Source organism: Cyphomyrmex costatus, unplaced genomic scaffold, assembly GCF_001594065.2.
Source record: "Cyphomyrmex costatus isolate MS0001 unplaced genomic scaffold, Ccosl1.0 scaffold141, whole genome shotgun sequence".
NCBI classification, from domain to species: Eukaryota; Metazoa; Arthropoda; class Insecta; order Hymenoptera; family Formicidae; genus Cyphomyrmex; species Cyphomyrmex costatus.
Window position 1 is genome coordinate 367,101 of NW_017275402.1, and position 15,416 is coordinate 382,516.

At 33.5% G+C, this 15,416-nt stretch overlaps 3 protein-coding genes across 7 annotated transcripts; 2 read left to right on the forward strand and 1 right to left on the reverse strand.

Moving 5' to 3' along the window:
* Window positions 1-6,516: 6,516 nt before the first annotated feature.
* Window positions 6,517-10,201, forward strand: Eogt (EGF-domain O-GlcNAc transferase). The gene is made up of 10 exons (XM_018551530.1): window positions 6,517-6,780; window positions 7,175-7,381; window positions 7,714-7,862; window positions 7,947-8,110; window positions 8,193-8,313; window positions 8,408-8,561; window positions 8,637-8,837; window positions 9,369-9,502; window positions 9,575-9,677; window positions 9,913-10,201. The coding sequence occupies exons 1-10, from the start codon at window positions 6,601-6,603 to the stop codon at window positions 10,165-10,167; spliced, it is 1,668 nt and encodes a 555-aa protein (XP_018407032.1). The 5' UTR covers window positions 6,517-6,600; the 3' UTR covers window positions 10,168-10,201.
* A 502-nt stretch (window positions 10,202-10,703) lies between these two features.
* On the reverse strand, window positions 10,704-12,559 carry LOC108783086 (Phosphatidylinositol glycan anchor biosynthesis class W a). 3 transcript variants are annotated; one of them, XM_018551542.1, is made up of 2 exons: window positions 12,483-12,559; window positions 10,704-12,359 (listed from the first exon to the last, which is right to left on the reverse strand). In XM_018551542.1, exon 2 carries the CDS (start codon window positions 12,303-12,305, stop codon window positions 10,704-10,706), a length of 1,602 nt encoding a protein of 533 aa, XP_018407044.1. In that variant the 5' UTR covers window positions 12,306-12,359; window positions 12,483-12,559. The 3 variants fall into 3 exon arrangements, with proteins under 3 accessions (XP_018407044.1, XP_018407045.1, XP_018407047.1); XM_018551543.1 differs by having other exon boundaries at window positions 10,704-12,295; window positions 12,380-12,555; XM_018551545.1 differs by having other exon boundaries at window positions 10,704-12,295; window positions 12,360-12,555.
* Window positions 12,560-12,604: 45 nt separating this feature from the next.
* LOC108783079 (ATPase WRNIP1) lies at window positions 12,605-15,339 on the forward strand. 3 transcript variants are annotated; one of them, XM_018551533.1, is made up of 4 exons: window positions 12,605-12,632; window positions 13,226-13,669; window positions 13,857-14,691; window positions 14,987-15,339. In XM_018551533.1, exons 2-4 carry the CDS (start codon window positions 13,352-13,354, stop codon window positions 15,199-15,201), a joined length of 1,368 nt encoding a protein of 455 aa, XP_018407035.1. In that variant the 5' UTR covers window positions 12,605-12,632; window positions 13,226-13,351; the 3' UTR covers window positions 15,202-15,339. The 3 variants fall into 3 exon arrangements, with proteins under 3 accessions (XP_018407035.1, XP_018407034.1, XP_018407037.1); XM_018551535.1 differs by lacking the exon at window positions 12,605-12,632 and having other exon boundaries at window positions 13,232-13,280; window positions 13,506-13,669; XM_018551532.1 differs by lacking the exon at window positions 12,605-12,632 and having other exon boundaries at window positions 13,203-13,669.
* Window positions 15,340-15,416: the final 77 nt, after the last annotated feature.

The window sequence follows — 15,416 nt, forward strand, 5'->3', positions numbered from 1 at the left end:
TCCTTCGCGGCGGTCCTGCTGTCACGTCGTCTAGACTTTGAAGAACTACCGCGGATAACTCATGAAACGAGTTATATTTACTCTTCTAGAATAGATAGTTCTTTTCGTTATCGAATTATTTGGCACTAAGTCATTGTCTGTTTTCCGATAACATATCATGCTCGCTACCTACATCTTCGCTGTTAACAGAAATCTTGACGACAAAGCATCTCGTATTCTAATTTTATATATCTACATTCAAAATATATAACTTTATCACGTTATATCTTGTGAAATATTTCGGAAATCGCCAACGCGCGTAGATTCGTATAGAGCTACCGTAATAACTGTACTTCAAACGGATTTTGGAATAGGATCTGCTTATCGTGGGGCTAGTTAATGCGTCGGCTGTGTTCGTTGAGATGAAGGCGCTCTTAAGATGCGAGATATGACAAAGTTTTGATTTATAGTCTCGACGTAATCGACTGAGGAAGTGATGATAATTCGTTAGCGTGGTGAGACCACGTCGTTGATAGCGACCCCACTCACATTGTCACCCGCGACGACGTTAATGTGACCAAGCCCTCTCTCATTTATAGCGCTTGTATACGCAGGTATATACACGACGAGCGGCTACCGTGTTTTGTGTCCGGCATCTCATTAATATTTCAATTACCAATTCCTGTTTACGATCGTGCTCGCACTAGGAACAGTGTCCGAGATGACATTTCTTTGCCTCGAAATGGCATATGCGGACCGGAGTTTAATGGGCGATTTCTTTGTCAGTATTTATCATGATCCTCTGACCAAGGACACCTCGGTCTGTAACATTTCTGATGAAATTCCGGCTTGAATTTAATACGTGATTAAATGATCTGCTACAGTCGTAACTGCTGGATTATTAAGATTTAAATATCTTACAAATTGGCCTTAAGCGTATTAATCAAGTAAGTAAGTTAATTAAATTAGGACATTTTATATAGTTTCATCATTGTAAACTCAAGTTTGTAATAAATCGATTCATATATGTATGTGATTTAGTTTTCGGTGTAAAAGTGACACGCGTTAACTGTACATGAAAATTTAAATACGTAGCGTAATATTATTTTTATGCGGAAAACTAAACTCACATACATATGTATCATATATGAAGGGTGCTTATTATATTTGGACTTTAGTGATTTTTATGAAATTCTTTTCTTGATTGTCAATAATTCTCACTTTCTATTTTCGTCCAGCTTATAAAACTAGTCTTTATATAATATTATAATATAATTCATGTCTGCATTGTAACACGATGTATGCATCTGTTATTATTTTTTATTATAAAGAACATAAAAACATCGTTTTATTGAATTTTCAATTCTTTACAATTTAAAAAATTTTAATTAAAAAATATTTACAAAATTTTAATTTAAAGTATTTAAAATATTTAATTTAAAATTAAAATAAAACTAAATAAATTTAAGATATTGTTTTAATTGAAAATACGAAAATGGTGTTAACGCGATTCGCAAAGATGATAAAGAAATTATTCGTTTCTGCATTTTTTCTTTGTATCGAACTCGCGACTAAATATTCGCACGGAAGATTTCGGTGCGAGCCATTCGATGCCAATGGGCACTTTCGAAAGCAGTCGGTCTTGAATTAAAGGTCCCCGTGAACGAAACTTTAAACCCACTTCGCCATGCAATAATTTCAGCTTCGCGCGTTCCTGGCGTGCTCGCGACATCAGGAATCGCACAACCCGGTGACCCCGTCGACACGTGGAAATAAATCGCGTGCCGAGTCACGAAGAAAATTCGTGGTGGACCTCTCTTGGAGGCGAAGAAGAATGACACGAAGGACCGTCCTGCTGTTCTTGTTGGCGAATCGATGACACCAAACCGCACATTTAATCGTTCTGCTTTGTAATTAATTGGACCTGGTAACGAGCTGCATACGGAGATCTGCGAGGCTCGCTGGTGGAATTGCAAACATTTATCATCTATTAATTAAGCGATTAGTTCATGGCGTCGCGCTAACGAGGAAGCCAGTGCGTGAAAGGAAATTTTCTTTCGGACGAGCGCCGTCGGGCAATTTCTGTAGCAGTAGTCAGCTTATAGAACCCGTTGGAATTCGAGCATGCATAATTCTAAACGTTAGTAGATTCAATAATCAATAGTTTATTGATCTCCCCAAGAAACTTGTTATTTTTCATAGCAGGGAATCTGCGATGTTGGTTAATATATTCAGGCCACTATTCGATTTATGTTCGCTTTCTATTGATTTTCTAGGTTTTCTGTTTCTTGCGTTCTTTGAATCGACGATCTGTTTATATAGCATTCGACGCTTCATTGATATCGATAGCGTCCTATAGTCATTGAAACCAGTCGTCGATAATAAGTCATCTCTGTACAATTCGGTACAAACTGAAACATGAAGATTAATTTAAATATTGTATTCCTACAATTTTCGCGGTTCTATCTAGCAGGAAAAGACAGCAATCGCCTTACTTTACGTTTATAGATGTGCATTGAAATGAGCGCGTGGGTGGCGAAGAGAAAAGACGCACAGGTAGATTTACGGAAGAATATATACAGAGCTCTTTACATTTTCGCGCAGATCAGCGCGAGAAATCCTCTGTAACGTCTCTACGAGAACCTCGGGGAAAGTTTGCGCTTCTTTTCGGCGTTCATAGATTTGTATTTGTCGGTGAACTTTTTCAGTTGTGTATAGATGATTCCCGAAATCCTCAAATAAGAGATTGACACATACGTTTGGTTCCCTATTTTTCAGGACCTGCTTAAAATAGAATGAGATAAATTATGCATATAGAATACATCTATCTTAAACAAGTCCTGAAAAATATGGAGAACCAAACGTATATATATGTCTAATCTCTTACTTGATGATCTTTAGAGTCACCTACCGAAAACTACGACAGATCAAGATCAGAAGTCTAAATTTAAACCGTCTTCGTATTTTTAATCAAAACAATATCTTTTAAATTTATTTGATAAGTTCTTTATTTAAAGTAAAATTTGATAAATATTTTAAAATTAAAGTTTTTTTAGATTGCAACTATATGTATATAAAGAACACGGTTAACGGTGTCCAATCTCTCACTTGAGGATCTGTATAAAAGGTGACCCGGAGCGTTCCCGTTTCGCAAGACGGTACGGTTGCAATGTGACGCGTCGCCCCCGCAATTTTCTCCGACGGGAGGAACCACGAGATCTACGGGGGAACATTATAGCGTTGATTTTCGCGTAGGTTGACACCAGGTCTCGGGCTGTGACACGCGGCGCCAACTTGGCGGCGACGGTTGGACGTTACGCCGATGTCACGGCGCTCGTATTATTATTGCGCGCGTTGCGTTTCTGCGGAAACGCAATGGGGTGCCCGTTTATCAGCGGCCGTTGCGAAAATCGCTATTGCGTTACAAAATCAATCTGTCGTGCGATATTTCGCAGGCGCGACGCCGAAGAAATTTTAGAACGATTGCCGTGACTTAAACGACAGCAATCAGTATAGTTCCACTGGTCATAACTATAGGTATACACGTGAAACTTAATAGCTTCGCTTATTTCAGGGATGTAAACCGGTTTCATTCGTAAATTGCCTGTTTTCCGGTATTGTGGCGCGACAATGAGCGATACGTTTATAATTGCAATCATTGTTCATTTCCACTCTATCTGTGATGCGGTAAATCTAACATATAATTCTCAACAGCTATAAATATTTGTCATTAATGTACGTAAAATTATACGTAATAACAAAATGGAGCACAATAAATAAGATCGATATACAGTCACTACGCTTTTGTGTCTACATGTGTATATATACATTTATCTAACGCAGTTCGTTAAAATATATCAATAAAATATCTATTAAAGATCTTATTGTTGGACGATGAATTGTTACATAAATTGTCACATCGCGACTAATGACATCTCTGAGAAAGATAATATGGCCAAGCCCGTGATTATTTCGACCGGAGAAAATTATCTTGACAATTCACGACGACAAAGGATTTACAAGAAGGAATAAAGTTAGGCACACCGGTATAAATAGCGAGCACGAGGTACCGTTGCGACCGTATCGGGTTGAGGGTCGGGGTGATGCGATCGTGATCGATGTAGATCGTTCTTTCGATCTATCTGCGGCAATCCGTGCTCGGGCAGGCCGGTGTATTTCTACTGGCCGATCGGCAACAATCTACATATACCGGTAAACCCGACGCTTTTACGTACACATTTAGCGAGAGATCTTCGTGCAAGCGAATAAGTTATACATACATATATAAATGCAAAACAGCGAGATCTGTTTCCGGGTCACGGCAGGTTGACGCCGAAGAGATCGACGCTATTGTACCTCGTGCTCGATATCTGCGATCCTCTCGCATCGATTAGCATTGATTTGTGGATCATCGTGAATGGCCCGCGGGACTGCCGGCTAATGTCGATTTACTCGGACGTACGTGGATAGTTGTTATGAAGATCTTTCGTTTAGCGAAACGATCAGCTTGGTCATTCGCCCGCGGCCATAAGAGATCGAAATCGCTCGGTCCCACGTAGATCTCACGCATAGGACTCGTCATGCTTCAATATTTCAATAGTCAAGTGTATATCTGCGCTATCGCAACTGAACACTTAAGCACACTTTGGTTGCGTAACACACACGGGGTGTCCGCAAATTCTAATCCACCGTGGCGTCAACATTGAGAGGAAAACGGAACAATGGGTGTCGCTCAAAGTTAAAATAAGTTCTGTATAGATTTGAATTCACGCTCTCCTTTCGCTGCTGCGGCTGGGTGGCTTTAATTGTATCGCAACGATCTCTTGTGAACCAAGAAAGACACCTGCGACCAACGAGGGCCGCAGCTGATATCCGAGTCTTCCAGATTACGTAACGACTCATGCCTAACAGAGTGTGGGACTCGATGTATTCGAGTGAATGCGAGGACTCTTGGATTTAGCTCTTTCTTTCGTACCTACCTCTTTCTTTCTCCGAACAAGCAAAATTGTACAAACGGCGAAGAGATAGGATCTACTTCGACCACGCCTCGAGAGAAGGATCGAACTGTCTCTTCCGTATACGTTGAAATCATTTTTGACATATCCCGCGGGAAATTAGCATAAAGTGCGTCTTATATAGGCTTATGGATTCTGCATTTTATTTACGTAAGAGCGTAATGAATAACAGAAGCTAACATTTGACACTAATAATGTTGGACAATGATCTTCAGCAAACGATTCATAATGCATTTGACACTTATTCTCTATAACGATATTGTAATTTTCATTGTAAATACACTTTGTAATGTAAAATTTTTACCAGCTTTTAGTCTTTGCCTATAGAGAATAAAATAAGATAAGAAAAATAAAATAAGATAATTTACATATAGTATAAAATTTTAAAATTTGTATAATTGTTACTTCTAATTTTATATTGAAAAATATATAATGTAAAAATGTTTAATATTAAATTTACAAGATTGCGATTTACATTGATTTACAACGTAATTTATGTAAGTGATGTAGCATAAAGTTCTAAGATCTTGTAATATTATGTTTTAATTTATATATATCAATATATATATATAGTAAATCTTACTTTTTTCCACGTTACCTTTAACTCAATTTACAGTAGATATTTTTATCTACAATAGATATATTTTCTCTACTATATTATACTTTCTAATATATTATTTTTCTTTTAATATATTATATTTTCTAATATATTATGTATACATATTATTATTATATATAATCTTTTCTACTATATGTACTGATAGTTACATATCGATAGTAGGTAAAATTTATATTTTCTCTACTTTGCCGAGACTCTAAGAGTACTATCATTTATATTGCAGGAAGAAACCCATAGAGGGATTCTCTCAAATCAGTCAAGAATGCTTTCCCTCAATATAAGACTCACAAAATATTCTGGTTCAAAAAATTGGACTTCAAGATGCTGAAAGTCGCGTGGATTAAACAAAAGTTGCTCCAGAGTGCTTCATTTTTTTTGTTTCGTCCTAATAATTTCACTTGAAAGAAAAACCAGCTTAAATTGTGATTATAAGTTCATCCTTGACAGTGAAAGTGTACATAGCCATATGTTGCAATGCATTAGTGCACAGCTGATCGCGTGAAGATAACTGGAAAGATTTTTTCATTTATTTATGAGAGATTTCAATGCTTTAAGAAAGTACTTAATGGTTTCACCAGGAAGATGGGAATTGAAGTCAATGAGCTTGCTTGTGATTGTTTCGAAGGAAATGCTTCTACGTATACTCCGTTTTCGGACAAATCTGCATTATCGATCTGACGGGTCGAAAAACGCCGGCGTATTATTTAGAAAAAATAAAAAAGATTAATACTTCGCTTCTTCGTGTACTGCTCAAGGCAAGCCAGTGCGCAATTTCTATGATGTGAGCTGACTCACATCTCACATGTAGTATCTTCAGTATCGCCTCTCACCATACTGGCGTACAAGTTTCACGCATGTGTGTTAATGCGCGGGTTGTGAGGTCATACACCCACCTTCACAGGTGGTTCGTTTTTCAAACTGTGCAGTTGTAAGACAAACGCGCGAGGACCTCTTAAGAGCATCCGGTTAATTTCTTTTAAACACGCGATGATCATGAGGACATTGTTCGCAGTTTTCCCAGTGTCCCTGGTGCTCGTATTCACGGTCACTGCCATTGGCGGCAATTACACAGATATTAATCTACCATACGAGCATGTCAAGTATTATTTCAACTCTTTTCCCACGGCAGCAGAAAAATGCCGCAATGATGCGGCGTGTCCATATAAGGTAAGATTATATCAGATTATATTTAACTTTAATTTCTTGATACACCTTTATTATTTATAGAACATATTTGAAACGTATTACATGAAAATAATAAATAATAATAAAGCTCTGTAAGTTTAAAACAAAATAACGTTTATAATTATTTTTATTTTTATGTTTTAAATTAAACATTCTTTATTATATAACTGGCCCTTCAATTCTTCTAATTTATATTACATAAAATTTTATTTAAAAATTACAAGCATGATTTCTGTGGAAATCTCGCATCTGCATAATAATATTATACTATTTATTTGACTTAATTTTATAAAAAAAATTTTTAATTATTTTTATACGATAATTTTTTTATATGATCCGTTAAAACTAAAACCGTTAATTTCATGATACATTCCAGGATAGTCTCAATACTAAAGCTTGTTGGGGCTACGAAGAAGATTGCAAGGCAGAAAATTCATTTTCCATTCCACATTGTCCAGGTGATCATAAAGGATGGGTTGCCACAAAAAGAGCTCAATTGGACACTTATTATGCACAAGGCGATTTCGGATACGTGCGCGACCAAAGGAAAGAGATGATGCTATTATGCGAACCATTATTTATAGTGAGTTTACTAAATTATAATATGTATGGAGATGAGGTTTTGTTGAAGTCTTAAAAAATTTAGTTAATACAAATCTAAAAATAATTTTGTTGAATGATCAAAATAATTATATAGAATGCTCAAATCGATTGTTAAAATATCAACATTTTTTGTAGCATCATACTTGAGATTCCTATGTAATTATTTTGATAGTTCAATAAAATTATTTTCAGATGTGTACCTAAATTTTTTAGATGCTTCAAAATTGTTTTTTCTATGTAAATGTGACATCATACATAGAATGCAAAAAGATAATATAATTCGATATTTTGATTAGATTCCACTTATTGCAGGATGATTCGTCCTTAGAGTGTTCGGAGCATATGAGGTTCTGCAGATCAAGAAACGTGATGCTAAATTTTACAGATTTGTTGAATCGAAAGGAACCTTTACGATACAAAATGGATGTATTAAAAGAAGGTCAAATTGGCGGCTACTGCACGTGAGTGAATATCAGCGAGCAAAGCAGATCAAGATCATCTGTGTGAGGCATTGGAAAGTATCTAACTTTCTCTTCTGCAATCAGGCTGAACGAAAAGAGATTACAGGAAAACGCGGATCATATTAGCCCGCTGCAATCCTGGGGACCAGAATTACGAAACTTTCGAAAATTACTTCATCGGCCGATTGTTCATGGCGATTGTGATGTCATCATTGAGAAACCGACTTTCATTATGAAGATAGATGCTAGTAAGTAGGAAGACACTTGGGAAAAAAAATAAAATGAATTACGATTCATGTTTGTCATTTCATTAAAGTCGCTTTGTTTTAGTAGTAAATATGTACCATCATTTTTGTGACTTTTTCAACTTATACGCATCATTGCACGTGAATCTCTCGCACCCATCTGCCTTCGATACAGACAATCATATAATGATCTGGGAAAGTTATAGGTAACAAGTATAGAACGAAACATAAAACGAAACTGACACAAACAGAAAATAAGAACTACGAACTATTAGATATCAAACTGCATTTTGCTTTCAGCTATCGATCGGCGTTCCAAGATACTTTCAAAGCATTTACAAGAAATCCATTATGGGACTTGAAAACATTTCGAGGAGAGACAGTGTGCTTCAAGAACTTGGTCTTTCCTCTATTGCCGAGAATGATTTTTGGATTATATTACAATACACCGCTTGTACTATAATATTGAATAGTACTAATATTGATAGTATTAATATTGAAAGAATATTATAAGAAAATATTATTTTAGATTTACGGCTGTGAAAAATCTGGATTGTTCAAAGCCTTTGGCGATCATGTGTTGCATCGACTTCAAATACCTCTTCATCCAAGAAAAGATCGGAAGATTCGAATAACATTGCTGAGCAGAGATACTCAGTACAGAAAGATCTTAAACGAGGATGAATTGGTAAAAGCTTTAAAGGAGAATCCAGAGTATAAAGTTAATAAGGTAAAATTCTAACGGAGATATTTGACTAACATATCTTTAAGATTTGATTTACGTGTGATCCATTTTTTATACAGTTAAAAAATTTGTATTAAATTTAATACATTTCACACGTTTCAAATGGTCCACCCAAATTTTTGTGTTAATTTCAACATTAGATGAATATGTTAGGAAGTAATACAAATATTATATAAAAAAAATTAACACAAAAAATACTAACATAATTCGTAAATAAATTATGGAAACATATTTCTTCACTAAAATTATCATTTATAATATGTTACATTTTTTATTCACATTTATCTTAAAATTTACGTTTAAAAATTATACATTTTTATGCTACTGGTTCATTTACTCATAAATTGTATTATTTTAAGTTAATACTAAAAAATGTTGAATATCAATTTCACACAAAATATTCAAATAACACGATCACATGTTAAATTAAAATTCGGATATGTATTAAAAATTCAACACAAAAATTTTAACAAGAAATAGTTTTCACACAAATACAAAATATTTTGTACTGTGTAGATGGTGTATAACAAAAACGTTCCATTCAAGAAACAATTGGAAATCACTAGAAATTCCGACATTTTTATCGGTATTCATGGCGCCGGTTTAACACATTTAATGTTTCTGCCGGATTGGGCAGCAGTATTTGAAATGTAAGATTCTTTATACTTAGAAAATATATGATTGCGAGTACCCATAATCATACATTTCAATATTTTTCACAGATACAATTGCGAAGATCCTAATTGTTACAAAGATCTTGCACGATTGAGAGGTATAAAATATTTTACATGGAAAGATACGTCAAAGTTAGTGCAACAAGATCCGGTACGTTCAATAGATTACTTATAAGATAATGCAGGATTTAATCATTTAACTTTACTATAATCAGAAGACAATTTAATAGTAAATAAAATTTTATTATTGAATATGTATATAATATATATGATATATTATATATAATTTTATATAAAATATTTTTAATTTTTTCTATTCTATTGTTTAACTAATATAATAATTAAAGTTAAAACTTTGGGTTAATAAATAGTTATTATTATTATAGGGGACCCACCCTGATGGCGGGGCTCACGCCAAATTTACGAATTACAACTTCGATGTTAAGGAGTTCCTCAAAATCGTATTGCTAGCGAAAAATCACGTGAAGCACCATAATGCATTCAAAAAGTTTAATAATTTTCATGACAAAATACAAAACATTACTAGGACGGTAGATAATGAAGAATCAGTACAACCTTCTAATACTAAAGAACCAATACGACTACAAAAGTCGGATATATTATCCAAAGATGAATTATGAACAGGACTTTTAGGCAATAAATTGACAAGATGAAATACAGAATGTGTTGTAAAGTACATTTGTTGTTCAAATTCCTTATATACATTTTCTTTATATTATTTTCATATTAATGTATATACTTTACTTTATTTTAATGAACAAAATAAACGCGTGATGTGTGTATGTGTATGAATCTTGATGTCTGAGTTGCATATTTGGCAATATTTTTTCTTAATTATTAGTTTGTAATCGATGTTTACATATATGATATATATTTAACGTTAAATGTGACATAATATTTAATTACATCTATATTTGGCCACATGGAATTTATATATATATATACAATATAACATAATATTTCCTTATAACTATATAATACAAATAAAATTATTAACAAAATTCACTGTATATACACTTTTAAATATAAATTAATAATAATATCTTCAACATATCAAAGACTTATGGAAGTATATTGTTTTTAACAGGATCGTCAAAATCTTAATTAAACATTGTAAATTCATTAAAATTGACTCGTTACTATTTTTACTCATATTTTACAGTTTGATCCGTATTTTGAGCCTGTAAAGTATTAATACTGAAATTACATTCACAGCCATGTATATAATTAATATTGATAGAGCTACTGATTGTTTAGCATATAATGTGTACATTGACATATTTACAATACCAGTCATAATGTTACTGACAAGAAAAAAAAATAGACCGTTGTAATTTACAGCATCAAAAATCTCTAAAGGTTTCCCGAATATAACTCTAATATTCTCTAATTTCTCACTCTTTACGTGTTTCTTTAAATTCATCCGTAAATTTGTATTCACATTCAATTTGAATTCAATTTTAATGTCGTTGCTGTACGATATATGAAATATATTCGTTAGCCCTAACATAAACTCTATAAACACCAAGATACTAAGTAGTGCAGTTGTTAAAGATACTATCCACATACAATACCCGAAGTTCGCTAATTTTCTTGAAACCTTAAAATCACAGTATACTATCGTCAAGAAACTTAGTGCAGAGATCTTAATTAATTTAATATATAATAAGCATAAAGGCTCATACAATTCTGTATATTTAAACCAAGAAAGTTTTGTGTTAAAGTCTAAATTCGAATTTGTGTACAAAGTTTGATATGTGGAATGTATAAGTCTCCCGATAGCTACACCGATAAAATACAATCCTACGTAACCGGGTATCGAAATTAGGCCCTCTCGATTGGCAGAAAAAAAGTCAACTCTCGGCTCGTCTCGCAAAACCCATGATTTTAAATCTTTGATGCTCATGGTGTATTCATGCATGCATAATATCCATATACCAGAGAATAATGAATACTTTGTGTTAATAGCGCTGGTAATCATGCTAGTTAATAATTTGACGATAGCTAAAGTTAGAAAAAAGTTCCAATGAACTCCATATTCAGTGACATGTTTCTGATATCCTAGGTATTCGACTGCTGTAAATCGTCCGAATCCCAATATCAAGAGAGATATGCAACTTCGAAAGGAATTATTCATATTTCTTATTAGAGTGCTTAAAAAGCATATTTGACGGGAAGTAGAGAAGTCTCGAGTCTCTGGCGCAACCAACGCATTCGCCAATATAAACATTCCAACACCTGTATCCATTAGGCTGTGTCCGTACGTTTCTGTTTTGGCGAATTTCCGTGGAAAAATACGAAAATCAACGGCTAATATACAAACAGCAGTAATAATGTTGGTCAGTGCTCGAAAATTAGTTATGCAGGATATCTTATCCTTAACCAATTCCGTATTTAAATCCGAGTAATTAATTTTCCTTTCTATCATCAGTGATAAGTTTAATGTACATATTAACGTTAATATCAAGCATGCGCTAATAATGTATTCCGACAGTATGGTATAACACAAGATAGTAGGAATAATGATTAACACGAACTGTATGACGACTTTGATATTTTCATGGATGTGTATATACTTTTTAAGAACTTCCATGGTTGATGTTGTCATGACGATGCTGCATATGGTTGGCAGAAGCGAGAAAAACACATCATGAGGTGTCGTGCCCCCATGATTGGAAACAAATGCTTCTTGTTCGACACGATATTGTTCCTTGCTCACCGGCATTGTAAAATTGAATTTCAGGTATTCTACGAACATTCTTTTTTAGCTCCAATCCAGCTATAATTTTACACACAGTCGAAGAAAATGTACCTGACAAACAAAGAACTTACAGTTGCGGATAATTTACACGTTATTCATTACACGCATGTTGTGTCGTACAATAAATATACATTATAGTATATGCATGATGAAAAAATATAGAAATATATATACTTCCACCATGGATATACGTCAGTTCGGTACGAGAAATTTGACATTATTGATTGACTTTGTTACATGGCATCATGGCGATGACACACTCATATTACCGTAGATGGCAGCACTTCACTTTTTCTAATTATTCTACACGATTTGACGAGAGATGTTAATGAATTTCATGATCTTTTATTAACTTTTATACTTTCATTGTGCCAAGATTGTGTTAAAATGTTGTCTTACGATTGTAATATAATATGACTGATTTAATCAATTTATGTTTAAAAAACAATGCATTATAATATATTATAAAGTGATCAATTACAGTCAAATACAATAGGAGAATAATCGATTGTAATTCGTCCATTTCTTATGGCATGAGACTTAAAAATCTATTGTAATACACTTTGTGCTTATTGATATACTAATATATTGATATACCCTAAAATCCTAAAATTCAACCAATGGAATACAGATTTCGGTTGAGATTGACAGTTTTATTGGCTAAATTTTAGGGTTAAGATCTGGAGCATAAACCCAGCCTTATATCAATAAGCAGTAAGCACAAAGTATTACACAGGAAATAATTTATCTAACATAGTGAATATTAATGCATTATTTTTTAAACAAATAAACCGATTAAATTAGTCACATTATATTACAATCGTAAGACAACATTTTAACATAACCTTGGCATAATGGAAGTATAAAAGTTAATGAAAGATCACGAAACTCATTAATATTTTTCGTTAAATCGTCAGGTTAAGACGGAAACATAAACCAGACATTAGTGTATATTTGACTTCGTTCAAATATGTAAGCAAATACAAATGTATATTTAGTACGTAAGAAAAGAATAACATAACCAAAAAGCAGAGTTACAATACATGGAAGTAAAGACTAAGAGATCATTTCCTTTCGATGAGGATTTTGCCACACATAATCAAGTGAAAAAATTTAAAATACATAATCAAATACCGAGTACTATCAACAGCATGTCTGAGTATAATTTTATAAAAGAGTCCAAAGTACAATCCTCAGGAACACTGAAACGTATTTCACTTGCTGACAAGATGATACCAATGAATATTGAAGCTTATGTGGGACAAAAACATATAATTGGACCAAACACTATTTTAAATTATTTATTGGAAAAAGGAGAGATTCCTAGCATGATATTCTGGGGACCACCTGGATGTGGAAAGGTAATAAATCAAGAGGCCACTGCAGTAGTGATTTTTGTTACTCTTTTTTTTCGACAAGTTTGGAAAGTGGGTAACAAAATCACTACAGTACACAACAGCTTCTTAATCTATATAAAGCTAGTTTTACTCTTATATTTTCATATAGCTTCTTTATAATAATTATAATCGTTTACAATTTATATTTTAGACATCCTTGGCGAATATAATAGCATGTTTAAGCAGGAAATTAACAAGTAACAATGTGTACATTGTGAATCTATCTGCAGCCAGTTCTGGTGTAAAAAGTATAAAGGATGCTGTTACGGCAGCAAAGGAAAAATCAAAATTTGGATGCAAGACAATTGTTTTTATGGATGAAATTCATTGTTTCAATAAGTTACAGCAAGATATATTCTTGCCGCATGTAGAGACAGGAACGTTTACTTTAATTGGATGTACCACTGAGAATCCGTTTTATAGTTTAAATCCAGCTCTACTAAGTCGCTGTCGCATGTTTATGTTAAATAAATTAACAGAATGCAATGTAACAGAAATTGTTTATAAGGCATTAGACTATATGAATGGAAAGATGCTTGACATACAAGAAAAAGAACAGACAAACAGTAGAGAGTGGATTAAATTTCATTCCAATACTAAACTTAAATATCATGTTGATAATAATATAATACAGTGGCTAGTAGGAGCATGCGATGGTGATGCACGTGTGGCTCTGAATGCTTTAGAATTAGCAATGCTTGCACGGCAAGCAGATGGGTCAAGAATATCACACAATAATATAACAATAACTCTAGAAGATATTAAAGAAGGTTTAATAAAAACACATATGCTCTCCGAAAAAGAAACCAATCAGAGCCATCACATATATTCTGCGCTTCATAAGTCAATAAGAGCTGGTAAGGCAAATGCTTCTCTATATTGGTTGGCTAGAATTATGGCAGCTAAGGAAGATCCGGTAAATATTGCAAGACGGCTAGTTAGAATATCTAGTGAAGATATTGGTCTAGCAGATCCAGATGCTTTAGGTAAAGAAACGAGATATATTTTTCATAGTTTACATTCTAAAAAATGTGTGGATTTAACACTGCAATGTTTAAATAATTCTCATTGTGTTGGTGTTTATATCAAGATCAAATTTAAAACGTATTGTATTAAATATTAACATCAACACCAACATGATGTGGATTTGAAACATCCATAGTGTTAATATCAAATATGTTAATATCAGCACTAACACGATGAGAAGTATATAAACATCGCGCATGACATTAAAAATCCATATTCATATTTTTTTTTAGTACAATTGTTTGAAAATTTCAGGTGTAGCTGTTCATACAATGCATGGTTGTCAAATGATTGGTATGCCAGAGTGTGATGTTCTTTTGGGACAATGCACGGTTTACTTAGCGAAAGCACCGAAGTCTCGATCGATATATAATGCATTAAGAACAGCTGAAAAAATGATTTTGGAATGTGAAGGTCCTCAACCAGCTGTGCCATTACACATGAGATGCAATTCAAACACGAAGCTATAAAATAGACTCGATAAGATTTTTTCATTGTCTCGGTGTATTTATTACCAATTTAATTTGTTATACTAAATTACTTTTGCATTACAGATATTAATAATCTACTACGCTAAGAATATACAATGGTACCTGTTTATTTTTAGAGTACAGCGTATTAATTGCTTTCAGAAAAAGCAAAACTTGTAAATAATTAATATAAGATTTATATTATATGTCTACTT

What these genes read in the sequence shown, in the direction of transcription:
- Eogt (XM_018551530.1), top strand. Translation starts at nt 6,601, where the DNA reads ATGATCATGAGGACATTGTTCGCAGTTTTCCCAGTGTCCCTGGTGCTC. An exon ending in CAAATTGGCGGCTACTGCAC is followed by an intron (nt 7,863 to 7,946) that starts GTGAGTGAATAT and finishes TTCTGCAATCAG; the next exon opens with GCTGAACGAAAAGAGATTAC. An exon ending in CAGAGTATAAAGTTAATAAG is followed by an intron (nt 8,838 to 9,368) that starts GTAAAATTCTAA and finishes TGTACTGTGTAG; the next exon opens with ATGGTGTATAACAAAAACGT.
- LOC108783086 (XM_018551542.1), bottom strand. Translation starts at nt 12,305, where the DNA reads ATGTTCGTAGAATACCTGAAATTCAATTTTACAATGCCGGTGAGCAAG.
- LOC108783079 (XM_018551533.1), top strand. Translation starts at nt 13,352, where the DNA reads ATGGAAGTAAAGACTAAGAGATCATTTCCTTTCGATGAGGATTTTGCC. An exon ending in GACCACCTGGATGTGGAAAG is followed by an intron (nt 13,670 to 13,856) that starts GTAATAAATCAA and finishes TTTATATTTTAG; the next exon opens with ACATCCTTGGCGAATATAAT. An exon ending in AGCAGATCCAGATGCTTTAG is followed by an intron (nt 14,692 to 14,986) that starts GTAAAGAAACGA and finishes TGAAAATTTCAG; the next exon opens with GTGTAGCTGTTCATACAATG.